Source organism: Zalophus californianus, chromosome 12 (genome assembly GCF_009762305.2).
Source record: "Zalophus californianus isolate mZalCal1 chromosome 12, mZalCal1.pri.v2, whole genome shotgun sequence".
Lineage (NCBI taxonomy): Eukaryota > Metazoa > Chordata > Mammalia > Carnivora > Otariidae > Zalophus > Zalophus californianus.
Window position 1 is genome coordinate 46810641 of NC_045606.1, and position 24943 is coordinate 46835583.

The 24943-nt window shown below is 35.3% G+C and overlaps 1 protein-coding gene across 9 annotated transcripts in view; it reads right to left on the reverse strand.

The window, feature by feature from the left end:
* DGKB (diacylglycerol kinase beta) overlaps window positions 1-24943 on the reverse strand; it is a 714841-nt gene that overhangs the window by 442947 nt on the left and 246951 nt on the right. For 5 of the 9 annotated variants that reach the window (XM_027574759.2, XM_027574764.2, XM_027574755.2 and 2 more), the window contains 3 exons: window positions 19816-19851; window positions 11557-11673; window positions 932-1005 (listed from right to left, as the gene is read on the reverse strand). In XM_027574759.2, coding sequence (XP_027430560.1) covers window positions 932-1005; window positions 11557-11673; window positions 19816-19851 — 227 coding nt within the window. The remainder of the gene's footprint in view (window positions 1-931; window positions 1006-11556; window positions 11674-19815; window positions 19852-24943) is intronic. The other 4 variants (XM_027574760.2, XM_027574758.2, XM_027574763.2 and 1 more) reach the window with 2 other exon arrangements.

Here is a 24943-nt window from a genome sequence, read left to right on the forward strand (position 1 = left end):
CAACTATATGTTAGGAAAAAATCTAGGCAGAAATAATATTTTGTTGATTGGAAAATGAGTAGCACTCTTCATTTCATTGAAATAAAGCTGGAAAGTTAGATGGTTGGAAAAGAAATTACAAAATTCCACTTATCATGAAAACATTTCAACTTCATTATTTCATGAACCACAATGGAAATTTCTGTTTTGTCATAGTGCTTATATGAATGCTTTTATTTGATTGCTCATTTTTGGGTTGAGATTAGTAAAGACTTCTAGAAATTACTGAAGCAGGTGCAACTTCATTTTTATGACACCCCTTTTAAGAAGCACATGAGATTTACACGTCAATGTGGTGATTTTCAGATTTTATTAAATATTATGATTTAACCATTAATTTATTACAAAAATGAAAATTTTGTGCTGTCTGCCAATATATTGGGACACTTGATAATGCAGCTCATTATAATTCAGATTAAATATATTGTGCTCCTCCAGGATATATGGCATCATGTACTCCAAAAACACACATGCAGAAAATCATTATAATGTAATTTGTCTAGAAGCTGGACATAAATTCTGTTCCTCACTAGTGAATGATGATTTATTTGAAGTCATCTTGTTGACCATTTAGAGAACCAATTTGCATTCAGCAGTATTTATGGAGCCATGTTGTATGCAATGCTCTTTGTTAAGGGCTAGAGGTAATAGGTAGAGAGAATTCAGATACCCAATATATGATAATAAAAATATCTACAAAGGCCATTATTGTATTAATATTTGAACTGTAAAAATAAGGAGATATATTACATATAGATGCTAGAATTACTTATTTGACATTAAAATTGTTAACCATAGAGAATAATGTTTTAAAATGTTTTACACTGTAATTTTAGTTTATCTTTTTACATATATACGACACAGAAAATAAACCTGATTTCTAAAAACATACCGTTCTCCTTGCTTCCCACCACTTTTGGGGTTCACAAAAACTAAAAGCGGATGAGTACCAGGAACAGGAGTAATCTAGAAGAAAAGTTGGATAGATGGACAAATAATTCACATTATCTATAAAGAGGACCCTTGTTATTTCTAATTCATGAAATACCAATTAACAATTTTAAGAATATGGCTCTTAAGTTCTGTAATATGGATGGATAGATAGATCTACCTAGCAACTCAATTAAACCCTGTGCTTTGACTATATATACATTAACAGGCATACTCACTCCACAAAGAGAGGGAGTGTCTGGTTTGGTATAGGGCAGAGAGGAAGGCAGCTATGGAGACGAAATGGTGTTTGAAGAGCCATGAGATGAAAACAAAAGGTACAATTTGTGGGAGAGGAATAAAGCAGCCAGAATATAGTGGGGGGAAAAAAGATTAGAAGAAAGGGGTCAAATGATAGAGGCCCTGATTTTACAGACAACACCTACTTTAGAGCTCTGTGGCATGTATACAATCCATCTACCGAATCACTTGTCAATTAGAATCTCAGGAAGATGGTTTGAGGTCTCTTTCAACCTAACCGTCCCCCTCTACACAATGTTTCCTCAATGCTTTCTTTCCCTGCCTGGGGAGTAGAGGGCCAGTTAACTAGGTCTGTTTGCTAAACAGGAATCTGTAAATTGATGGTGCTCCTACTCTATGCTGTGCACTGCTTTTGTCACTACTGGTTTCTTGGTTGAACAAGAAAAAGTGCCTGTTCTAGTGGAGCTTATATGCTAATGGAGAAATAGACAATAAACAAATATACAGTTAGCAGTGAAACACGCCGTGAAACAAAATAAATCAAATAAAATGATAGCTCTTTATTGGTGTGTGGGGAGGTAAAGTTGTTTTCAATAGGGTAGTAAAGAAGAGCTCTTGCATTTTACCTGAGTTTAATGTTAATAGGTAGACTCTTAAATACAAGCTTTTCCTCTTCAATCTACTGCTATATAAATCCCATCTAAATATAGTTTGACAAAAAATATTTAGTAACAAAATGTGCAACTACTGGAGCCCTCTTAACATTAAGTTGAATAGTTCTAGATCAGTTTACTTTCTGAAAGTAGATTCAAGGTATCCTTTATTGCTATGAATTTATCTCTTAGAAAGTATTCTTAAATATGTAATGAGACATGGGCACCTGGGTGGCTCAGTCATTAAGCATCTGCCTTCGGCTCAGGTCATGATCCCAGGGTCCTGGGATTGAGCCCCACGTCGGGCTCCCTGCTCCACGGGAAGCCTGCTTCTCCCTCTCCCACTCCCCCTGCTTGTGTTCCTGCTCTCACTATCTCTCTCTCTGTCAAATAAATAAATAAAATCTTTAAAAAAATAAAAATAAAAAAATATGTAATGAGACAAAAACACCCATTTAAATATATGATGGGGGAACCTAAGTGGCTCAGATGGTTAAGTGTCTGCCTTTGGTTCAGGTCATGATCTCAGGGTCCTGGGATCAAGTCCCGCATAGGGCTCTCTGCCCCATGGAGCCTGCTTCTCCCTCTCCCTCTGCCTCTCCCCATGCTTGTGCTCTCTCTGACTCTCCCTCTCAAATGTATAAATAAAATCTTTTAAAAAATTAAAAAATAAATATAATAAACATATGATGTCTTTCCTGTTTGTTTAAACAACCTAAATTAAAATATTCTTCAAATATATATTCCTCCAATCTTAGGTGAAATGTAATTTTTCTAATGAGTATATAGGCACCGGGGAAATGTTAAAATCTTCACATTAGTTATAATATATTAAAATATTCTTAATTTTTCTACTCTTACTCTACTTGTCATCATTATAATCTATTTTATCTGTCTTTATTTTACTTTCCTCTGTAAAGAGGACAAAGGTTCCTTGTTCCTGGTGTGGCTCTAATTCAGTTAGAAGGTAAGACAGATGAGCTGGGTTTGTAGTAACTTTCCAGTTCTCTCCTGAACCAAATGTGCTCAATCAATTAATATATAGAAAGTGCCTATTAGGTTAAGCTACTGACTTGCAATGTTGCCCTTCTCCCCTCATTTAAAAGCTAAAATAAAGAAACACTAAAACACAACTTTATCTAAAGACTTGTATTCAATTTATTTTTCAACCGATTATAAAATCAGATAGAACTCCTCAAGTTTGCACATGCAAAAAAAGGAATGCTAACACATGTGGATTTTAGTTGATTTTTTGCACTTAATTTGAACTGTTACTCCTTATTTTTAAATAAAGGTGAGAATCTCAAGGTAAATAAAGGTTTTGGAGCAAAACACTAAATCTGAACTCACTCATTAGGATGATCTTCAAACTCAATATTCAGCTTACCATTCTATTAAAATAAATTAGATCTTATTAAACTTACACTGGGTCCAATATTTACAATTTATTTGAAAATATGTTTTGGAATACCTTTCAAAACTACATATTTATTGGACTATTTAAAGGCATCATAACTATTTATTAATAAAGGTCAGTACCAAGCTACAGAACAATTGCATTCTAAGGTGTACATTATTACCAGCAAATATATATCCCACTAAAACACAGGCTATAGAGGATTACAAAATCCAAAAATGAAGATGTCATTTTTAGAGGTGGATAAATGGATAAATAGGTCAAATACACTAGGAAAATGGAAGATAAGTTAGAGAGAGTGAATTTAGAAGAATGATGATGATCTACAAGTGATAAAAGTCAAATATTCCAATTGGTTAAGCGACTGCCTTCGGGTCAGGTCATGATCCTGGAGTCCCGGGATCGAGTCCCACATCGGGCTCCCTGCTCAGCGGGGAGTCTGCTTCTCCCTCTGACCCCTCCCCCTCTCCTCTCTCTCTCTCTCTCATTCTCTCTCTCAAATAAATAAAATCTTAAAAAAAAATTAGGCTTACAAAATAAGACTACATAAAAATAAAACCCTGAAAACTTTAGATATCTATTTGCAGGTTACCAGGCATTGTGGAATAGAACCCCTTTGATAATGATGTTAGATAAAACTCCTGACCTAATACATTCTACATTTAAGGAATGATATGTGATTAAACATCAGCACCACTGAGACTCTGGTGTTAAGGGATCACTGAATGGTGCTATACTAGAAATGTCAAGGTTTTAGGCAAATCTGGCATGTTTTTCAATGCCCATTTACAAAGCTTTAAAATTCAGCTAAACTTTGTTGCTCTGAAAAAAAGGCCAATCCATGGGGCGCCTGGGTGGCTCAGTGGTTAAGCGTCTGCCTTCGGCTCAGGTCATGATCCCAGGGTCCTGGATTCGAGCCCCGCATCGGGTTCCCTGCTTGGCGGGAAGCCTGCTTCTCCCTCCCCCACTCCCCCTGCTTGTGCTCTCTCTGTCTCTCTCTCAAATAAATAAATAAAATCTTGAAAGGAAGGAAGGAAGGAAAGAAGGGACGAAAGAAAGAAAGAAAGCCAATCCAGCAGAGTAAATCTGGGGGCCAGAAGACCAAAGAGAATTTTTAAATTTGACAGCACCAAACCTGAAGTATTGCATAGTCATTTTCAAGTCCGGCAAGTTAACAATAAACAACTACTCCGTGCACTAACACTCCTGAAGTAAGGAGGAAGATCTTACTGTCAAAGACTGCTACTATCACTACTATCACATATTCCTCATCAACCTTAGAGAAAGAACTCTGGGCAAGGGGTAATTTTGAAAGACTGGCAGCTCCCATCACACCTGTATCTTGGAAACCGCTGCTGCTGTTTGCAGCATTTAAAATATACTTCTTTTGAAGAGCTTTAAGAAGGTGTGACTTTTGGTGTCTTGTCATCTAAGAATGCAAATAAATAGTCTAAGTAAAAAAAAAAAATGTGTCTATATTTTGTCTATAATTGGAAGTTGCTATGGACTGAATTGTGTTTCCCCAAATTTTATGTTGAAACCCTACCCACGCAGCATGGTGGTATTTGGAGACAGAGGGCCTTTGGGAAGCAAGGAAGGTTAGATGAAGTCATGAGAGTGGGAGCTTCATGATGGGATTAGTACCCTTATCAAAGAAAGATCTACTCCCGCATCTGCACACACAAGAAGGTCACGTGAGCACACAGAGCAATCACTGTCACCTCTAAGCCAAGGGAAAAGGATTCAGAATAAAATGTAACTTGTTACCTTGATCTTGAGTTTTCCAGCTTTGAGAACTGTGATAAATAAATGTCTGTTGTTGAACCCACCCATCTATGATACTTTATTATAGCAGCCCAATGTGACTAATGTGGAAGTGTTTTATGGAGACTCAAGACATGATCTTCACAAAGGAAGAGGGAGAGCTTCTAGTCATCTTCCTCTGGATGCCAGCATGAAACCTGACATTATAAGGACTGGCAGCCATCTTTGATAACAAGGTGACCTTGAAGATACAACAGATGGAGGACAGGAAAGATAGTGCCAGCCCTGATAAAAATGTGGAGCTGTCTTATTAGCTCTATTTCTGGAGATTCTGCTTCTGGACTTGATTTACATGAAAGAAAAATTTATGCATATGTTGTTTAAACCACTGTTAATGTTTTATTCGTTTTCATTTTTGTTTCCCTGTTACACACTGCAGATCTTAATTATAACTGGTATGAGAGACAAGATCCACAAGAGCACAGAATTGAATACCAATAGAACAAGGCATAGAAACTGTTTTAAAAAAAGATTTTATTTATTTATTTGAGAGAGAGAGAGAGAGCACAAGCAGGGGGAGCGGCAGAGAGAGAAGCAGACTCCCTGCGGAGCAGAGAGCCCAACGTGGGACTCAATTCCAGGACCCCGGGATCATGACCTGAGCTGAAGGCAGATGCTTAACTGACTGAGCTACCCAGGCGCCCCTAGAAATTGTATACTTCATCAAACTTGTAAATATTTCTAGACCCCTAGTGAAGGACAGAAACTTGATATCAAAATCCCTGAAGATACTCTATATTTCATTTTATTTTACATTATGTTATTCTCCTTATTGAGTAGGGGCATAATCATTTTCAGTTAATCCTTTTGTAACTTAAAGAGTCTGAGATAAAAAAAAATACATAGGTATCACTAGATGTGATATTTCAATTACTTAATTCAATCTATTTGCTTCCAGATTTTGTTTTCCAGAGAGGTTAAAATCAGGTAAGAACTTATAGAATTCAGAATTCAGTCTAGCAGAGCTAATGTGTATTGTAATGTAAATCATTTATACAAAAAATAACTTCAGGAGGTTAAAAGAATACAAAGTTTTCTAGTTTCTGAAACTCAGTATATCTCACTTCGATGAATAAAGTTCTATGGAAATATCTTACAATATTTTTTTATATTTTGAAGTGATATTTTTATTTTTATACTTTATTTTTTTAAAGATTTTATTTATTTATTTGACAGAGAAAGGGACAGAGAGAGAGAGGGAACACAAGCAGGGGGAGTGGGAGAGGGAGATGCAGGCTTCCCGCCGAGCAGGGGCCCCAACTCAGGGCTCGATGTGGGGCTCAATCGCAGGACTCTGGGATCATGACCTGAGCTGAAGGCAGACACTTCACAACTGAGCCACCCACGTGCCCCTATTTTTATACTTTAAAACAATTTCAAATTTACAGAAAAGTTAAAAGGACTGTTCGAATAACATTTTTTTCCCAACCATTTGAGACTAAGTTGCCAAAATGATATTTTATCACTCTTGTTTACTTTAGGATAGCCTATACACAAGAACATTCTCTTATATAAACACAACACAACTGTCAAAACCAGGAAATTTACATGATTCTGTACTAGCTGCTTGTGTTATAAAAGCCATTATTGGGACAACTGGTAAAACATGAATGGGATCCAGGAATTAAATAGCACTAATATATCAATCTTATATTCAAGGTTACTAATTCTCTTTGATCTATATCTACTATAGTCTTTAATATGATGAATTTTCAATTTTTACTGCATACAAAATTTTGAAATAACATGTAAAATTCAGTCATTTTAAACACTGACTTACTGCTGTCCTAAAATATTGTACCCTTTTTGTTACAGATCTTGGTGGAATGGGAGGGAAAACTAAAACATACATATCTAAAAAAATTCTGTCAGCCTAAACCTATTTGTTCTTGGAAGTAAATATTTATACAGCATTTGAAATAATCTTAAGTGGAACAGTATCTGAGACAGATGAAAGGTAAGTTGCTCTGTTTGAAGCATGAAAGAACCCTGAACCTGCTCTCAGCCTCCCATCTCACCATCGTGCTTGAGGCATCTCCACAGAGCCCTGGGTTTCTCAGACCAGTTTTTAAGGTACATTGAGATAGGGAATACAGTATAGCACAGAAAATATTGACAAAGGGAAAAATGTTCAAGACACTTGAAAACTTGAAGAATGGTTATAAATTGGGTACAAAGGACTTTCCAAAAGTTGACAGATTATACTGGGTTCTTCTCTATAGAGAAAGAGCTAATCCTGTGAAAACTTATTTACTCACATAAAAGAGTTATTCCATATAGTAAATATTAAAAGGCATGACTTGAGTCAGACTGGTTTTAGGTTCCAGTTTAACAATTCCTTTCTCTATATATTCTCTCTCGGTAATCTTATTTTATCTGAGGGTTTTAAGTGCCATCAATATGCCTTTCACTTCCAAATTTATATCTACCCTCTGCCCTGAATTCTAGATTCACATATCTGTCTGCCTACTTAAACATCTCCATTTAGATTTCAAACGGCACCAAAAATTTCTCTCTAAAACCTATTCACCCAGACCCTTCTCTATCTCAGTCAATGGCATTGACGAGTCATTTCAGGTGACTTGGCCAAACATCTTAAGAGATGTCCCTAATTCCCTAATTTCTAATAAGCCCTATATCTGATCTATCAGCATATCCTGTTGACTCTGTCTTCAAAATATATGGAGCATCTCTGCACCTCCCCTTCTCTACACTGGATATGCCTCCATCCTATAATCCCTAAATAATTGGTGGCTATCTCCAAAGTTGACTCTTTGCTCCCTAACAATCTAACCTCAATAGGGGTAAGACTTTCAACATTTTAGTCAGGATCATGTTATATTTTGCCATCAGTTTCAGATGGAAAGTCAGAGTTCTTATGCAGACCTTGAAGGCTCTGTAGCATCTAGCTCCTATTACTTCTCTAAAGTACTCTTCACTAATTTCCATATTGCTCAGCCTGCTCTAACCATGCAGTTGTTCTTGTTGATCCTAGAACTTGCCAGGCATGCACCTATCTTAGGGCTGACCATCCCCTAGATATCCACAGACCAAAGGACTCACCTAAGTCTTTACTCAAATACCACATTTTAATGAGGCCCAGTCTGGCCATGTTACATAAAATTAGAGACAACTCTAACTCTCAGTCTTGACACTTATTACTGAGCTCCATTTTTTTCCATATTATTTATAATCTAGCATATTATAAGTTGGGAACAGGGACTCAGTTTAAAGGATAATGTATTAAAGTGTAGAATAATAATTCTGGACTTAGGGAGTTAAATGACAATGAAGAACTAATTATGGAAGAGCCAAATGGTTTGAGGATCCTAAAGTAGTCAAGGGGCACACATGCATGCACAAGTATGTACACACACACACACCAGTCAAATAAATATACACACACTATATAGTTGTATATAGTACACATGGATATAGATGGATAGATAGATAGATAGATGATAGATAGATAGATAGATGATAGATAGATAGATAGATATACACATATGTTTGTTTACAGTCTTGGTGATTATGAGAACGAGACAATGCAAATAAGAAAGACAATAAGAACAGGGAGAAGCAGTTGTGGTAGGGGATGGCACTGGCTTGGTTTTAAGTGTTTAAATATAAAGGTTCCCCATTTTTTTCTGGTGTTAAGAGTATTACAAACTAGACTTTCTGGTTCTCAAGTGACCTTTTTATTTGGAAATTTTTTCTCAGAGAATAATTAAGGACAAGGTAACTTCAGTTTAATACAGTTTACACAATGGTTCTGTTTCACTTGTTTGTTCACATGTGAATAATTATCTGCATCTCTACATCTCGTGCCTGTTAGAAATTGTAGTTTCAATTACATTTGATCATATGTATTAAGTGTAAACCTATGGTGTGAGCAGTGACAAAGACAGAGTGCCTAACCACCTCTATTTGAAGTCCCCTAGGACCCGGGTTAATTAATGAGACTCATCCTAAGGTTATACATGATCTATTACTTCCTCTAATTAGAAATAATAATCCTGATCATTATGCTGGTTAGCTGGAAAGAAGTAAGATGAATGTGCTTAACTATGATTAATAGTCTTCTTTAAGCAGTGTAGATCTCCTCTGTCATGGACTTATATGCAAACCAGGCTGCAACTCAATGCTTTTTCATGATATACATTTTTTTAAAACTCACAGAAAAAATAATTTTCTGGCATATCTTTTTACCTTTCCTGACAAAGAACAACCATTTTATAATTTTAAAGTTGATTACCACAACAAAATTCATTTTTCTACCTCATATTAGTTATCCAATAATTGATTCTTTTACCTTTTTTATATTTTCCTCAAAATTATGTGAATAGATATGTGTATCACAGTTTAGTCCATACTGCTGAGGTAAAATAGATTGCTGCACATGATTATAAACCAACAGTTATCATTCAAAAAAATTATGACGATAATAATCATGGTATTTATTTAACGCTGTTTTATAAGGGCTGATGTGTACCCTATGCTTACTAACAACTTTCCCAGATAAATTCATATGCAAAAGAAAGTTATGAAAAGTTATTATCTGGTTTGAGAGATGCAATATACTCAAAGAGAAAGGCAGGTGGTCAGAAAGGTAGCATTTATATACCTGTTAAACTTTTTTAACCAAGGAGACCGGGTATTCTAAGAGTAAGACATAATACACTCTGAGCCAGATGGTGGTCCTTATTCGACTTTGGCTTTACAAACTAACTGTGAGGCCCTGGGAATAACTTTACCTTTGAACATTTTGAAAGTGGTGAAAATAATGATGACATTTGTCATATGATTATTGAGAGAATTAAGAATATTTATCTCCTATGTTTATTGAGAGGATTCATTTACTTAATAGGCATAAAATACTATCATGGTGTCTAGCAAATGGTACATGTTTCCCTTTCATGTTGAAAAATGTCTAGCCATGTGTGAAATGTACTTGAATTTCAAAATTAATTTTCTTTTCTGATATTTTCACGACTGGAACTCAGAGTGACTAAAGATTTAACTAATCAATATTTGTAACTGAAGTACTAAATTTATCAATGTTGGGTTTTTTTTCACTAAAAATTTTACAGGACCACTTAAATTATTTTGCCATCTTTTTTTTTTTTTTGGCTATCAAGGTAGATAGACTTCATATCTGAGTCTGTCAATGAGATTGCTAAACATACAGAGATGACTACCAAAAGTGTAGGTCCTGATTTATTCTTTTGATAATTAATTTCTAAACTTTCTAACCAGTATAATAATTTTATCATTTAGAATTTTCTCTTTTTATATTTGAGTTTAATAATTATTTAAAAAATTTCTATTCACAATGTGTTTTATTAGATCAGAACAAATCATTAATCTGGTTATTAATATTTAAGCAATTATTATTAAATTTTCAATGAGATATTGAAAATAATGAGGAAACACGCATTTAGGCAACTACTATGTGCTCTGAACGCTGCTTCCAAATTAAGGGATATAAAACACATAATCCATCATATCACAGATAAAATACTAAATGAAAAATAAAAATACAAAATTACGTATATTGAAGGCAAGTATGTGATAAAATATATTTTTGTTTGGTAAGTGGTTGGTAAATTTTCCCAGAGAACATGAAACTTGAAGCATATTGATAAAGAAAGGAAATGAAAAGTAGAAGAGAGAAACGTATAGGCAAAAAAGCAAAAAGCAAAAATGAACTCGCAATTTCTTTAATACGGCCAACTTCACCGAATGTTTTTATGTTGGAGTGAGGGACAGAGGCAAATAAATACAATACATACAATCTACAGAATGTCTTATAATGCAGACTGAAAGAAATCTTACTCCTGATGTCAGAGATCCTAGGGATATTAAAGGTTTTTAAAGTACTAAAACATGATTTTGAGCTACTTGTGTTTACTTAAACTAGAAATATATATGGGCTTTCAATTTTGAATTTAAACTTCAGAAGATACGGATAAATCATAATAAATCCTTTATTTTATTATTTACTTAGGAACAAAAGTATCCACACACGAAATTCATTTTATTTTTTCCTTGACATTTTTTGCCACCAAAATGACTCTTTCAAATATATAAACAATATATAGGAAGAAAGTAAACTTGTAAATAAATAATATGTATGCATATAAAAATGTGTATATTTAGCGATATTTGCAAAACCTTCAGATTGACAAAAGATCTCTTACCAACTTGAGTTCAAATGCAGAGAACATCAGAAGTGATTAATATAACTGGAGTGGGACTCTGTCAATCAAATATAAAACTGACATCTTGCTAAAGTAATAAAGATCTTTCCGAAGTCCTCTGCTAAGCTAATCTGCACATTAAATGAATGTGTTGCTAGCTGGACATATGTGTGCAAGAGCACAGAAATTACAAATGTGAAAACTACTCAAATTTGGATTTAAAAAGTCATACCTGTAGGCCTTGCCCATCCACCGTCACAGAGTTGGCTCTTTGCATTTTGTTCTTATCTGTCACTTTGTTTGAGTGCTGGGAACCACCTTTTTCCTTTTTCACTGTTGCTTGTCTTTCCTATAAGGAGGAAATCTTTTGTTAAGAATGTTGTTTTACTAAAAAGGCCAACACAAAGAAAACTTTTATGGCTACAAACTTGGGCCCACATTCCTAATTTGGAGTTCCTAGTGAATACTAAGAATGCTGTTGCCTTTCTACTGGCTTAGTCCATGTGATAGATGCATAATAAAAATACCAGTTAAAGAGACTATGAGAAAGAAAACCAGATGGCATTCCCCCTATGTGCCCAACTAGGACTGTTCATCAGAAGTCTCAAGGACCACTAAGGCTAATCATTTTCATAAGGAATGGTAGAAATAAATAATATAGAGTTACAAAAAATTATTGAGCACTAAAAAATAATGCTTATAAATACAGGTAATATCAAAAATGTATACATGATGAACTTCTAAGCTGCTACTTATATCCAGGATGGCATAAAATTTAAAACACACATTCCACCCCAGCTAATTCTTTTGCTCACCATAGTGGAAACACTGCTTGTGGTTGTCCGCTTCCTGTTTCTATTTTCCCTTCCTCTCACTCTCTCTTCGACCCAACCCCAAAGCTTTTTTCACCATTAATCCACCACATCTGCTCTTCTTAAAATCATCAATGACCTACTCATTGTCACACCTATTGGTCCGCCTTCCTCTTTTCCACCTTTTAGCAGCATTTGACAGAACTGAGCTCTTCCTCCCTCTTGAACACTTGCTGGGCTTCTGAACACATCTTTCTCTTACTTTAGCTCTCTTCTTACTTGACGAACTGCTTCCTCAGAGGCTCTTCCATCATTCCTCCTCCAAATTTACAGACCATAACATTTAACTCTTCCTTGAACGTCTCAACTTCACCCTCTACACTCACTCCCTAGGTAGCTTCATTAAATCCCAAGGCTCTGAATTTCAACTTCATGAGGAGGACTTCTAAAGCTATAGTTCCTGTTCAGATTTCTCCCCGGAACTTTAACTCCTACATACAAATGCCCTTTCTATCTTTCCATGTGTCTAAAACATACATTGATCCTAAAATATCCAAAACTTTTTTTTCCCTTTAATTTCCTGCCTATCCTCCTTGAAAACAAATCCCAAACTGGATGATGACTCACCACTTCCATCATTACATACTTTAGGCCTATTTTCTTCTTCGCCTGGCTTATTGCAGCCCTCAGCTAATGGGTCAATCTGCTTCCATCTTTGTCTCCCTACAGTAGGTTCTCTATACAACAGCTACCCTCATCTTATTTCACTCCACTCCAGCTACTCCCACCTCCTCATTATTCCTTGATCACAAGTATGCTCTTAATTCAGAACTTTTGCAATCACTCCTCACTCTGCTGGAAAGCTCTTTTCTGCATATTTGTTGGGCTTGCTCCTCACTTCCTTCAGATTTCTGTTCAAATGTCAGGTAGGCTTCTCTATTCCCTTTAGCCTCCTTTTATAGAAACATAAAAATATACTTATACACATAATTACATATTATCTATATGTAATATAGATACAATTTGTTACAACCTGAAATGTTTTTCATTTAATTAGTTTAATGCTGGTCTTTCCCCACTTTAGTCAAAGCTCCATAAGAGAAAGTCCTTTGTTTGCTTCACTGTTGTACGTCAGATCCTAAATCAGTGCCTGACAAAAGTCAGGATAAAGGAATGGAGAAATAAATGAATCAACATTAAAAAAATTTTAAGTGCCTGAAATATTGTACTGAGAGGGAATCTTGGGTCATGTCTAGGCTTGGTATGTAAAGTTGTTCTGATCTAATAGCACTGTCTTCCATGTGTGCTTAAATACTTGAGTGAATATATTTTCTGGTCCCTATATTTGCTTTATAGCGCATCATTTCACTTTCAGTCATTTTGGAACATATTTTAACTGGACTTGAAAGCAAAGCTCTTTTTTTCTAAGTGGGCTCTACGCCCAGCTGTGGAGCCCAACACCAGGCTTGAACTCACACCCTGAGGTATCAGGCGTTGGACGCCTAACCAACTGAGCCACTGAGGTGCCCCCAAATAAAGCTCTTTTTAACTATATTAGGATCAGATGGATCAGAAAATTTCTCAGACCCAAATAGAGGCTAAACAGTATACTCCATTTACCTTGCAATTTCAGGGTGTACAATCACTGACTATATTTTTGTGTGGTTAAAAATGGATGGTGTAATAGGATTCCTGAAATTCACATTCTTTGGAAAATGATATACTTTCATATAAGTATAATTTCTGGCAAAAATATTGATTTTTTAAAGATAGATATTTCTTTCTAAACTTGCAAATTATAATTTTATCCATAGAGAGTTAAGAGTATAATGCATAGAAAGAGTGGATTATAGGATGAGGTTTGGAAGTCAGAAAGCCAGAGCTGAATCCCATCTCTGCTACTTAAATATTATGTAATCTTAGAGAACTTAAACTCCTATTCAAAATGGAGTTAGTAATACCTATTTCTCAGAGTTGTGTAAGGTTTAAGAGAAAATACATAAATTCCTAACATTGTCCTGTATTAGAATATGTGCTCAATAAATGAAAGTTATTTATGAATAACAAAGTGTGGCTCTCCCTTTAGGGTGCTCATTAGTACTACAATTATGCAAAGTGTTTATTATATTTCCAAGTGCATGTATATGAAAAAATTACACTTAGTTACACTTAAGTATATGTTTAAATAAGTAGGGCTCAATGTTTACAACTGAAAATCCATAGCTTGCATTAAGAGTTCAAAAATGTAATACTGGTGGAAAGTAAGGGAATAATTTCTTTCTGGATTCTGCATGCAGGTATATATGACATGGCAACAATACTCTATAAAAATCTACAGTGTAGAAGATATACATTATCTTATGTACCTTATATTCTATCATACCTTATATACCTTGTAGTCTGCCATATAATCCAACAATTGCTATTTGGCATTTAATTCCTAAAATGTTTGGTTTACAAGAATTAAGTGTAATTTACGTTGGTTGGTCACATTGGAACTGGGTATTTATGACAAAACTATTTATATTTGTAGTGTTGGAAGTTTAACACATGTTAAGTGTATGTCTGTAAAGAGCTACCACATCATCTATGAACATGAGTTTATTCTTAGTTATGCTCATAGCTAGGGGAATTCCTTTGCTGGTAAGAATCTCCAACTAGCAGAAAGCAGTTGATTAAGTAGCTTCAGGTCTCTTCAGGGAGTCACCTTTCTGAGTAAATTGGAGTCGAAACAAATGCTTTATAGAAGCCTTTGTAAAATATAAAAACAAAATTTTAGGGGCGCCTGGGTGGCTCAGTCGTTAAGCGTCTGCCTTCGGCTCAGGTCATGATCCCAGGGTCCTGGGATCGAGCCCCGCATCAGGCTCCGGGCTCAGCGGGAAGCCTGCTTCTCCCTCTCCCACTCCCCCTGCTTGTGTTCCTGCTCTCGCTGTGTCTCTCTCTGTCAGATAAATAAATAAAACCTTTAAAAAAAATAAAAAAAATTTAAATCCTAAATTGAATGTTCAACTAAGGCATTATTTTTGAAATCTTAAATTATAAGAAAAGGTATATAACAAGTTAACAGAAAAATCCTCGGTCTATCCTGAAGTTGTCAAAGAGCTTCATGAAGAACTCACCGACCTGATTTTGCATCATTATTAAGGATACAATTGCTCTCTGGTAACAGGGGGCAGTGCTCACCACGTCACCTTCCGGTTTTTTGTTTTTTTAAGTGTTTGGGCTCTAAACCACAAAATAAATGTGTGAATTTTATTATATAATTTAGATAATACTAAAATAGTAAACATTTGTTTAAACACACACACACACACACACACACACACACACACACACACACACACCAAGAAAACCAAGTGGTTTCTTTTTGGGGGGGAAATATGCCTATTGGGTAAAATTTGTGGAATTAATCTAGGCTGAAAATTTTAAACAGGAGAAACTCATAAGCATTTAATTTTTCCCAGAGTTTTCTTTTTAATACACTCATTTGTTTCACTTTTATTTCCAAATTGTATAGAAGTCTCTCTGAGATATTCACTATACTTTATTTAAGCAGCATAAGCTCACAGTAGGAAAGTTGGGTACTTTTTCCTATTTCCACTGAGAAAATCTTTACTTCTTTCATATTTTACATGAGGGACAGGAAGGGGGAGCAATTGCACCCCTGAAAGATCTGCTGTCCACAAAAATTTCACTAGCCTGTTTTGGGGGTTAATTAACTCTGAATGGCAGAACTCTATTATGGAATTTAAGAGAATTACTCTCAGGGTTGAAATTATTGAAAAGTTCCAGGAAGAGATCACCAACCTGATTCTGCATCATTATTAAGGATAAAATTGCTCTCTGGTAACAGGGGGCACTGTTTACCACCCCACCTTCTGCTTTTTCTTTCTTTTTTTTTTTAAGTTTTTGGGCTCTAAACCACAAAATAAAGTACCCTTATTATAATTAAGGCAAATTTTTTCTGCCAGAAAAATTATCCCAGATATAAAAAGAGTTGGAAAATTATTGCTTTAATCAATAGAAATTATTCAAACACTGAAAAGAGCTACTCTAACCACAAAAAAAGAATATAGAAAACATAACTCTGAATTATAAAATATTGATATTTCAACATTTTCAAATATCAACCATTTGTGTTTGCTATGCAGACATTTTAAATATAGAATTTAATGTTTTGCGATCCTTAGCGTCTATAAGTAGCACAACAGATCTTAACTGGGGAATACATTGTAATAGAATTCCAAAAGAATAATCACCACAATTAACAAAGAAGAAAAGCTGAAAAGACCATTCATAGAAAACAGAAAGATGAAATAAATGACATAAAAAGACCTCACTTTAAATATGTGTTCTAAAAAAATTTTTTTTTTATATCATGCTGATTCTCAGAGGTAGAGTATTTGTGCATTGCTGAAAACTGCTTTCACAAAAGGGATGTTTACCACAATATCTCTGCCTGCTGTTATCGATCACTCACAAACTACCAGCAGCAAGTGATGATTACCTCAAACACAGGGTTTTCTTCTTTTTGTCCAGTCTCAGCATGAGAGACAGGCAGGCAGCAGCTAAGCACCTTGATTGGTACGAAGCCACAGAAAGGGTGGGGAGGGGGTGCATCGCTGCCACCGCCTCCTTCACGTGAGTCCTGGAACTCGTTTTATCTGCTACAGCCCCACTCGCCTCGATGGAGACTTAGCCTTTTCTGCCACTGAAGCTAGGCCACAAGAATTTCCCAGAAACTCTAGAATTTGAACCTGGGGCACAACTTGGATATTCCCAATATAAAAGATCTTGCCAAAGCAGAACTGTCCCCCAAATTCATTGCTGCTTATAATGGTTATGGGCTCTAAGAAGGCAAGGCTCAGTTGCAAAGCTGCACTTTTAATTATTGTGACCTTATTGTGAAATTGGAGTAGTTTCCTGCCGAGAGAAACTAATTCCTTTGGAAAATGGCAAAGACTCTAAGTCTACTAGGAATCCTTGGAAGTTGCAGCAAAATTTATTATTGCTGCATAGCAAAGTAGTCTTGATTTTTAAAAAAAATAATTTATACAGTTTTAAACATAAATATAATAATTGATATAAAGATTTTCATTTCTTTTTTTAATTTAGTTAAGTAAGGGCTTGCTAAAAACAAAAACTACTTTGGGCAAAGTCATAAATATGGGCTTGGAGGCCAAATCCCAGCTTTGTCTCTTACTTGCTGTGCAAACTTGGGCAAGTTATTTACTATCTCTAAGCCACCAATTAATTCATCTATAAAACAAGAAGATTTGTGTGATGATAAATTGAGAAAATGTAGATAAAGGTACTGGCATAAAATAGGCACTTAGTAAATGGCAGTGATTTTTAAAATATAAAAAAGGTATATTGTTATATGTTATCATTAAGGTATCACGCGTATGCTGCTTAGATCATAGGAGTTAAAGTTGGGTGTTTGAAAGAAGTTCATTTACTTTGTAGTACTTTATGTGTCCATTCAATCACCGTAACTGGGGATAAGTGGTGTAATGATCCAGGTGGAGTCTTTTGGGGCAGATGGGAGGCAAAAAATTAGAATGACAGCTAGTCTCAAGTACCCAGAAGTGCTACTCTCCAACTAAACCTGGAGGTACAGTTTGCAACTGGATCCCCAAGTCCTGGTTTTCACACATCACACATGCTGTGAATATTTTCTCTTAGGATAATTTCATACCAGGTATAAACCACTTTCAAGATTTCTGTTCAAGAAATCCTGATCAGAAGAAATGAAATTTAGGAATGAGAAGGACCTTGTCGGTGGCTGGGTGATAGACATTGGGGAGGGTATGTGCTACAGTGAGCGCTGTGAATTGTGCAAGACTGTTGAATCACAGATCTGTACCTCTGAAACAAATAACGCAACATATTTTAAGAAAAAAGAAAAAGAAGAAGATAGCAGGAGAGGAAGAATGAAGGGGAGTAAGTCAGAGGGGGAGACGAACCAGGAGAGATGATGGACTCTGAAAAACAAACTGAGGGTTCTAGAGGGGAGGGGGTGGGGGATGGGTTAGCCTGGTGATGGGTATTAAAGAGGGCACGTTCTGCGTGGAGCACTGGGTGTTATGAACAAACAATGAATCATGGAACACTACACCAAAACAAATGATGTAATATATGGTGATTAACATAACAATAAAAAATTAAAAAAAAAATCTTTTACTTTGGGCTGTTTACCTGTATTATGGTAGTGACTTTCTAAAAGTATGTGTGTGCATACAGACCTCAGAGGTTGGTGAAAAGTCTAAGTTAATATAAATCAATATAACTTGCCAGAAAAAAAAAATCAGGTAGGAAGTTACTTTACAAAAGAAAAAAATTTTTTTTTTTTTTTTACAAATGAGAAAAGTGTATTATGAAAACTACAATTTTGGTCTATTTATTCTATCTATATGATATATAGATTATACAGTTGAATATGGGATACCTATGGAGATTAACAAGTCTAAAGAGAAAACTTTAAATCTCAAATACAGTGCCTATATTTACTTGATGGGCTATGATAGGGACAAAAATAAACTTAAACCCCTGAATATACAAAACTTATTATCTTACACTTAAATAATTAAACTGAGTGATACACTTTCCAAGTACCTTTGTTGCTTAAGTGTGTAATTCAATATTTTTATTTTTATAATAACTATGATAATAGTGGTATCAATGGACTTAAAGCATACAAAAATAGTTGAATATGTCTCTTAGATTAGAAGCATTATTTTTCAAGCATATCTCCAGTGTATTTTTAAGTATATCTCTGATTACAAAATGAATTTTTAAGTTTCATGAGGCAGTCTACGCTGACTCAAAAACTTTTTAGGGGGCAGGGGAGAGAGTTTAATACTTTTTCATGCAATTACATGTGTTCCTCTAAAGAAATTCACAGTCTTATATAGTATTCATATATTATAAATAATACCTCTCCTAAGCAAGCAGATTTAAATTATAATTTTAAGGGAAACAATACCATTTGAGCATATCTTTTAAAGATAAAAACAATCAAATAGGATAGGGTCACAGAAAAATGTGGAGGCTTTGCTTTGTTAATCAAAGGTAATGCTAACACTTTACTAAAAATAAATGATGTGGCAATGCCTATATTTATTTTCAAAATAAAAGTCATTTATTCTGTCACTATATTTTATTCCAGTGACTTTCTATATAATGGCATATGCTAAGTGATAAATGCAGATGTACTCTTTTTAAAATGACAGACATTTCAAAGTGAACAAGAGTTTCGCAACCAACTAGCACTGAAAACTATATTTTAATGGTACAGAGGATTGAACTGTTTGGGTTTTCTGTAAGGTATTTACATTTTAACTTGACACATAGGAATGATGTTATTCTTATACATAAGACAAAACTCTTTGCAAAGTAACTTTAATTATTCTCTGTATACTTTGTTTTATATAACTTTTTGCTTTCCTAATGTTTGTCACAAAAGTAGACTGGAACAGTTTCAAGTCTATCCCATCATGAAAATATCAAAGTCCCCAATTCCAAATATCATTACATGAGACAAAATAAACTATACAAACTGATACTAGTAGGTCACTGATACAGCTACGAATGTTCTAACAACATGAGATGTATAATGACTTATAATTCCAAGTGTGAAAATTTTTATGCTTTTTTTTTTTTTTTTTTTGCTTACGCACCTCAGGGACTGAAACTCCTGAAGTGGGCAGAGTCTGCTGAAAAAGAGAAGTTCATATTAAAGCTTAAAAAAACAAAAGTCAAACTGAAAACAAATGCCAATGAAGTTCTTATATCACTACTCTCCTGTGAAATAAGTGAATAAATATAAAATGCATTTCCTTGTCAGATTTTTTCTGCTTAATTTCATTAAATAAATGAGTAAATATCTTTTCACAAAAAAAGGAATGCTACAATGAAGAGTGGATTAGATTGTGAATTACTTATCCAAAATGCAATTTCATCACCCAAAGCAGACTGATCAACATCCTTGGCCGGCTTCACAGACCTCTCTGAAACAACATGGATGTATTACATTTATATTTTGCAATAAGAACTCATCTCCAAGTCCCATTACCCTTCATAAACCATTCCTACTAATTTTTTAAGTTGCCCAATTACCCGTCCCACTTTTCAATTTTCCAGTCCAACTCTCATTCCTTCCTAAAAATACTCAGTGTCTTTTTCATGGAGGCATAGCTTATGGTGTTGGTTTTATTTTGTGATTTTTCTGGAAATAAGAAAAAATATTCCATTAGTATCAGTAAAAAGTAAAAATATTATTAAATACGTAGAAAAATTTTCCTTGAGAGTAATTAGAAAAAAAACAAAAAAGATGAGGTTAAATACACTGAAGCTGGTCTTTGTGACAGTGCATCTTCAATTATCCACCACCCCTCCTTTTCTGAGTCACAGTGGGAAGCTTTTTTTCTGGCAAGAAACAGAAAAAAGGGTTACCAAATTCCAAAAGTGTATGTCCCATGGGACTCAGAACAAATTTGGAAAATTGTTGACAAATCACACGCATAGTACTAGCCAAAGTTTTCCTGTGGTAGGCTGTGTGTGGCGAGGGGAAGTATGAAAGCTGAATGTGAAGCTAGGAGTTCTTAGACATTTCTGTGTCTCTGAAAAGGAGGGAGTGGTCAGCATTTTCATTTCCTCCCCAGAACTGAGCTATTTGAAGGTGACTCTAAATGGATGTCCAAGATGGGTCTGAACAATCTGAGAACACAGATATCGGTTGACTCCCTTATGCAGTCTACTGAGATTAATGAAGAAGCAGGCACCTTCATAGCGACTCATCACAGAGATGGACCAGAAAGATCCAATGCACCCAAAAGTGGATGAGAAGAAGGGGTCTAGGGCAGCCCTAGAGAAAATTAAAGTGTCCAAGAATGCAACTCCATTTTGAAGATATTTTTATAACATAGATAAAAAAAATGTTGCAGCTGCAGATTTTTCATCAAAAGAAGTCATCAAGTCTGGGAGGATGAACTCGGGTTAACTATCCCATTAACAGGAGAACCTTACAGAAGTAATTGCTATTTCTAAGATGGATTGAAAACAGATTTAATAGAACTTTCATTGAAAGCTTTCTGATTTCAGTAATATTCTGGACTTTGAGTCCAAGTCAGTCTACATAACACCTGGGGCAATGGGCAGAATGTGCTAGCTTCAATCTAGGTCACCTGAAATTTTTTGTCAGCTTTCCTATTTTTCTTTCTTAGCTCTTAGTTCAAGTTTATATCTCAATAAACATTTTAAGACATGAATGTTGTTCTTCCAACTTTATTATAGTATATAAATGCTTCTTCTCCCTCAAATCCAGATCAAGTGTCTTATCTTATGATTCCTTATCCTATCCTAGGCCATAAGCCCAGGAAAGTCCCAGAGGCTCTCAAGCAACCAACCTACGCTGTCCATCAAGCTGTCTCCACAGCATGAGTCACAGATGCCTTCGACTTTGGGAAGAATCCATGCTCACTGTACATACGTCCATACCAAAGCAGCACAATGGAAAGCCAGTGAAGATTAGAGTTGTCAAAATGGTTCAGAAAAACAGCCAAGTGTGATGCAAAAATTTCGAATAGATACTGTCCACCCCACTTCAACCACCAAAAAAAAAAAAAATCTATGAAAGACATTTTTGACATACTTTTAAGCATTTGAACATAGACAGGATAATGACTGATATTATGGAATTATTGTTAATATTCCTAGGTGTGATAATAGTATGGTAATTGTATAGAAAACTGTCCTTAATCTTGGAAGATACCTGCTGACATATTTAGAGATGTAGTGTTATACTATCTGCAATTTATTTGCAAAAGGTTGAATGCAATAAAATATATATTTCTGCATATATGATGGCAAAATAATAATGTAGGCTGGGGATATACTGGATTCCTGTGGCTTGATGTCACAAAAAGCAAAATCCATGCCAACTAAGATAATGCCTTAAAAGGCATTCTCTCCCAAAAAGAGACCGTAGGATGAAATTAAACCCTGGCTGGCACTTTGCTACCACCTGTGTGGAGAACTGGTAATATACAGATATTCAGGTATATGGGCTTCTTCCTTCTTAAGGTAGTAGGGGTACTGGTCATCTACTGAGAGTGAGGAATGTCGGCAGAGAGATAGTGACATGAAGAAAGCAAGGAAATAGTAGAGAGTTTGCCACGACCTCTCCGAGAATGGGAAAGCAGTTGACAAAGAATGAGTAACAGAATCAAGCAAAATTCAGAGCGAGTGGGGCTAGAAGTCATAAATATGTAAGAAAACCACCAGCTCAGAGAACTTTCTCCAGCAACACTCAGACGTCTGAGAGCAACACTAAAAATTCACTCCAAGAATAGGAGTGATGAAACAATGTATATATATATATATGATTTTTAAATATCAAGGATGAGCAGAGTAAATGTTTTAGTTTTTTGAAAATTATCATGAGTGTATAATTCTAAATGTAATATATTTTTAATCAGAATTAATACAGGAACTGTATATTTGTATTTAATCAAATGTGAGGTGTGACTACAGAGGAATGTGATTGATTTTATTTAATCAGTATCATTTTAATATTAAATAGAATACACAGTACAGATAATTAGTTTAAAAGATGCATTTGTCTTCAGGGCACTTATTAAGTTCAACCTAATATCAAAGAATTTTTAAAAATCCTATTATTCTAAAGTATTGAGATATCTCTTGTCTTTGTAGTTTCTAACATGTAATCATTTTAAATTGACAATTTAATCCAAATTGTCATAGGGCAAAGAAAAATCTTTTGTGGAGAGATTGTTGGGAGGTTTGAGTTAAAAATATAAGAGCATAGTAGTCACATTAAAAGGGTCTTTAGTTATTTCAAGACAAAAGTAAAATTGACAGAATTATATGCTATACCTATATAGGAATGTTTATGTTTTTGAAAAATTGCTTTTATGCTTATTGTCTCATTGAATCCTCCTTCTAAGCCAAGATATTCCACTTCTCAGACTGAGAAACTGAAAATCAGAAAGATCAGACAGCTAACCTAAGAAAATAAAGTTAATGACGGACTCCAAATATAGTAGTTCCCTGTCCTGGGCTCCATTTACTCAAACAACAAGTTCAATAAGAATTTCTTTTCTAACTTTCTTTCTCGCCATGTCTCTATTTTTTAAGTGATTTGAAAATCAAATTATTTTAAGACAGTGAACACTGGGAAGTATTTAGAGACCACAATATGCATTTGTTCTGCCTGAAAGAAGGGGCTTGAATATCAATATGGAGTAATTTAACACAGTAACTTCTAGTACAGAGGTAAATTGAAGTGGCCAAATAAAACTGTTCTAAATAGCTGCTTTCCTTACATGCAATTGGATATCTCTGGCATCAAAAAAGAAGTGAGAGAAAGAAAAGCAAGTTTGGGAAAAGAACAATTGTCTTCCTAAAATTGTACCCGTCTGCCTGAAAGGGAGAAGTTGTTCTCTCACCTTGATGATAAAAATGTATCAAGGCCATCTCTACCCTATAGAAAGTAAACACATTTGCTTTTGGTGAATTTTACTGTCACATTCCAGATTCATAATTTGTTTAAGCTTTTATGATTTTGCAGGTCCTTAAGTGTATACACCACACATTTGAACACAATACAAATTTTATTTTATTTTTTAAGGATTTTATTTATTCATTTGAGAGAGAGGGACAGAGAGAGACAGAGAGAGCACAAGCAGGAGGAGAGGGAGAGGGAGAAGTAGACTCCTGGCTGAGCTGGGAGCCAAACGTGGGGCTTGATCCCAGGACCTGGAGAACATGATTCTAGCCAAAGGCAGAGCTTAACCAACTGAGCCACCCAGGCGCTCCACAAAACAAACTTTTAAAAGGAAGTGAGACTGGGGGCACCTGGGTGGCTCAGTCGTTAAGCATCTGCCTTCGACTCAGGTCAGGACCCCAGGGTCCTGGGATCGAGCCCCGCATCGGGCTCCCTGCTCAGCGGGAAGCCTGCTTCTCCCTCTCCCACTCCCCCTGCTTGTGTTCCCTCTCTTGCTGTGTCTCTCTCTCTCTGTCAAATAAATAAATAAATAATCTTTAAAAAAACCGGAAGTGAGACAAATAATTTTTATGCTACAAATAATTTTTATAACCAATGATTATTTCAATGTATGGGGAGTCTTTCAATTAGAAGGATCATTAATTTTTTTTTTCAGCAGCACTTTGACATACCTAATTAAAATGTAAATACCAAAAATAAAATATTTTTAGAAGAACACATATGGGATGCCTGGGTGGCTCAGTCAGTTAAGCAACTGCCTTGGGCTCCGGTCATGATCCCAGGGTCCTGGGATGGAGTCCCACATCTCCTTGCTCAGCAGGGAGCCTGCTTTTCCCTCTGCCTGCCACTCCCCCTGCTTGTGTTCTCTCTCTCTCTCTCTGACAAATAAATAAATTAAATCTTTAAAAAAAAGGAAGATACACATATTATAATCTTAATTCAGGGTCCCTTGACTAACCACTTCTCACTTGAGCCAAATTTTTAAGCCTGAACCAAATAAATTTAATGGTAAGAATATTTTTAATTGAGATCACTTCATTCCCCTTATAATTTTAATTGCTCACAAGAATGTCTATTCTTATTCTTGTAAATGTGATTGTTTACACATATTTGCAGAGTTTAGTTCAGAAGATTTTGCACAGAAGGGATTGTGAGGCTCCCTCCTTAATTGCTCCCCCAGTATGAGTGCATGTTTGTGTTTAGAAAGGAAGCACCCTGAGCCTTCAGGGAAAGTACACCTAGTGCAATGGATATTTGGAAAATTAAGGGGCACCAAATGT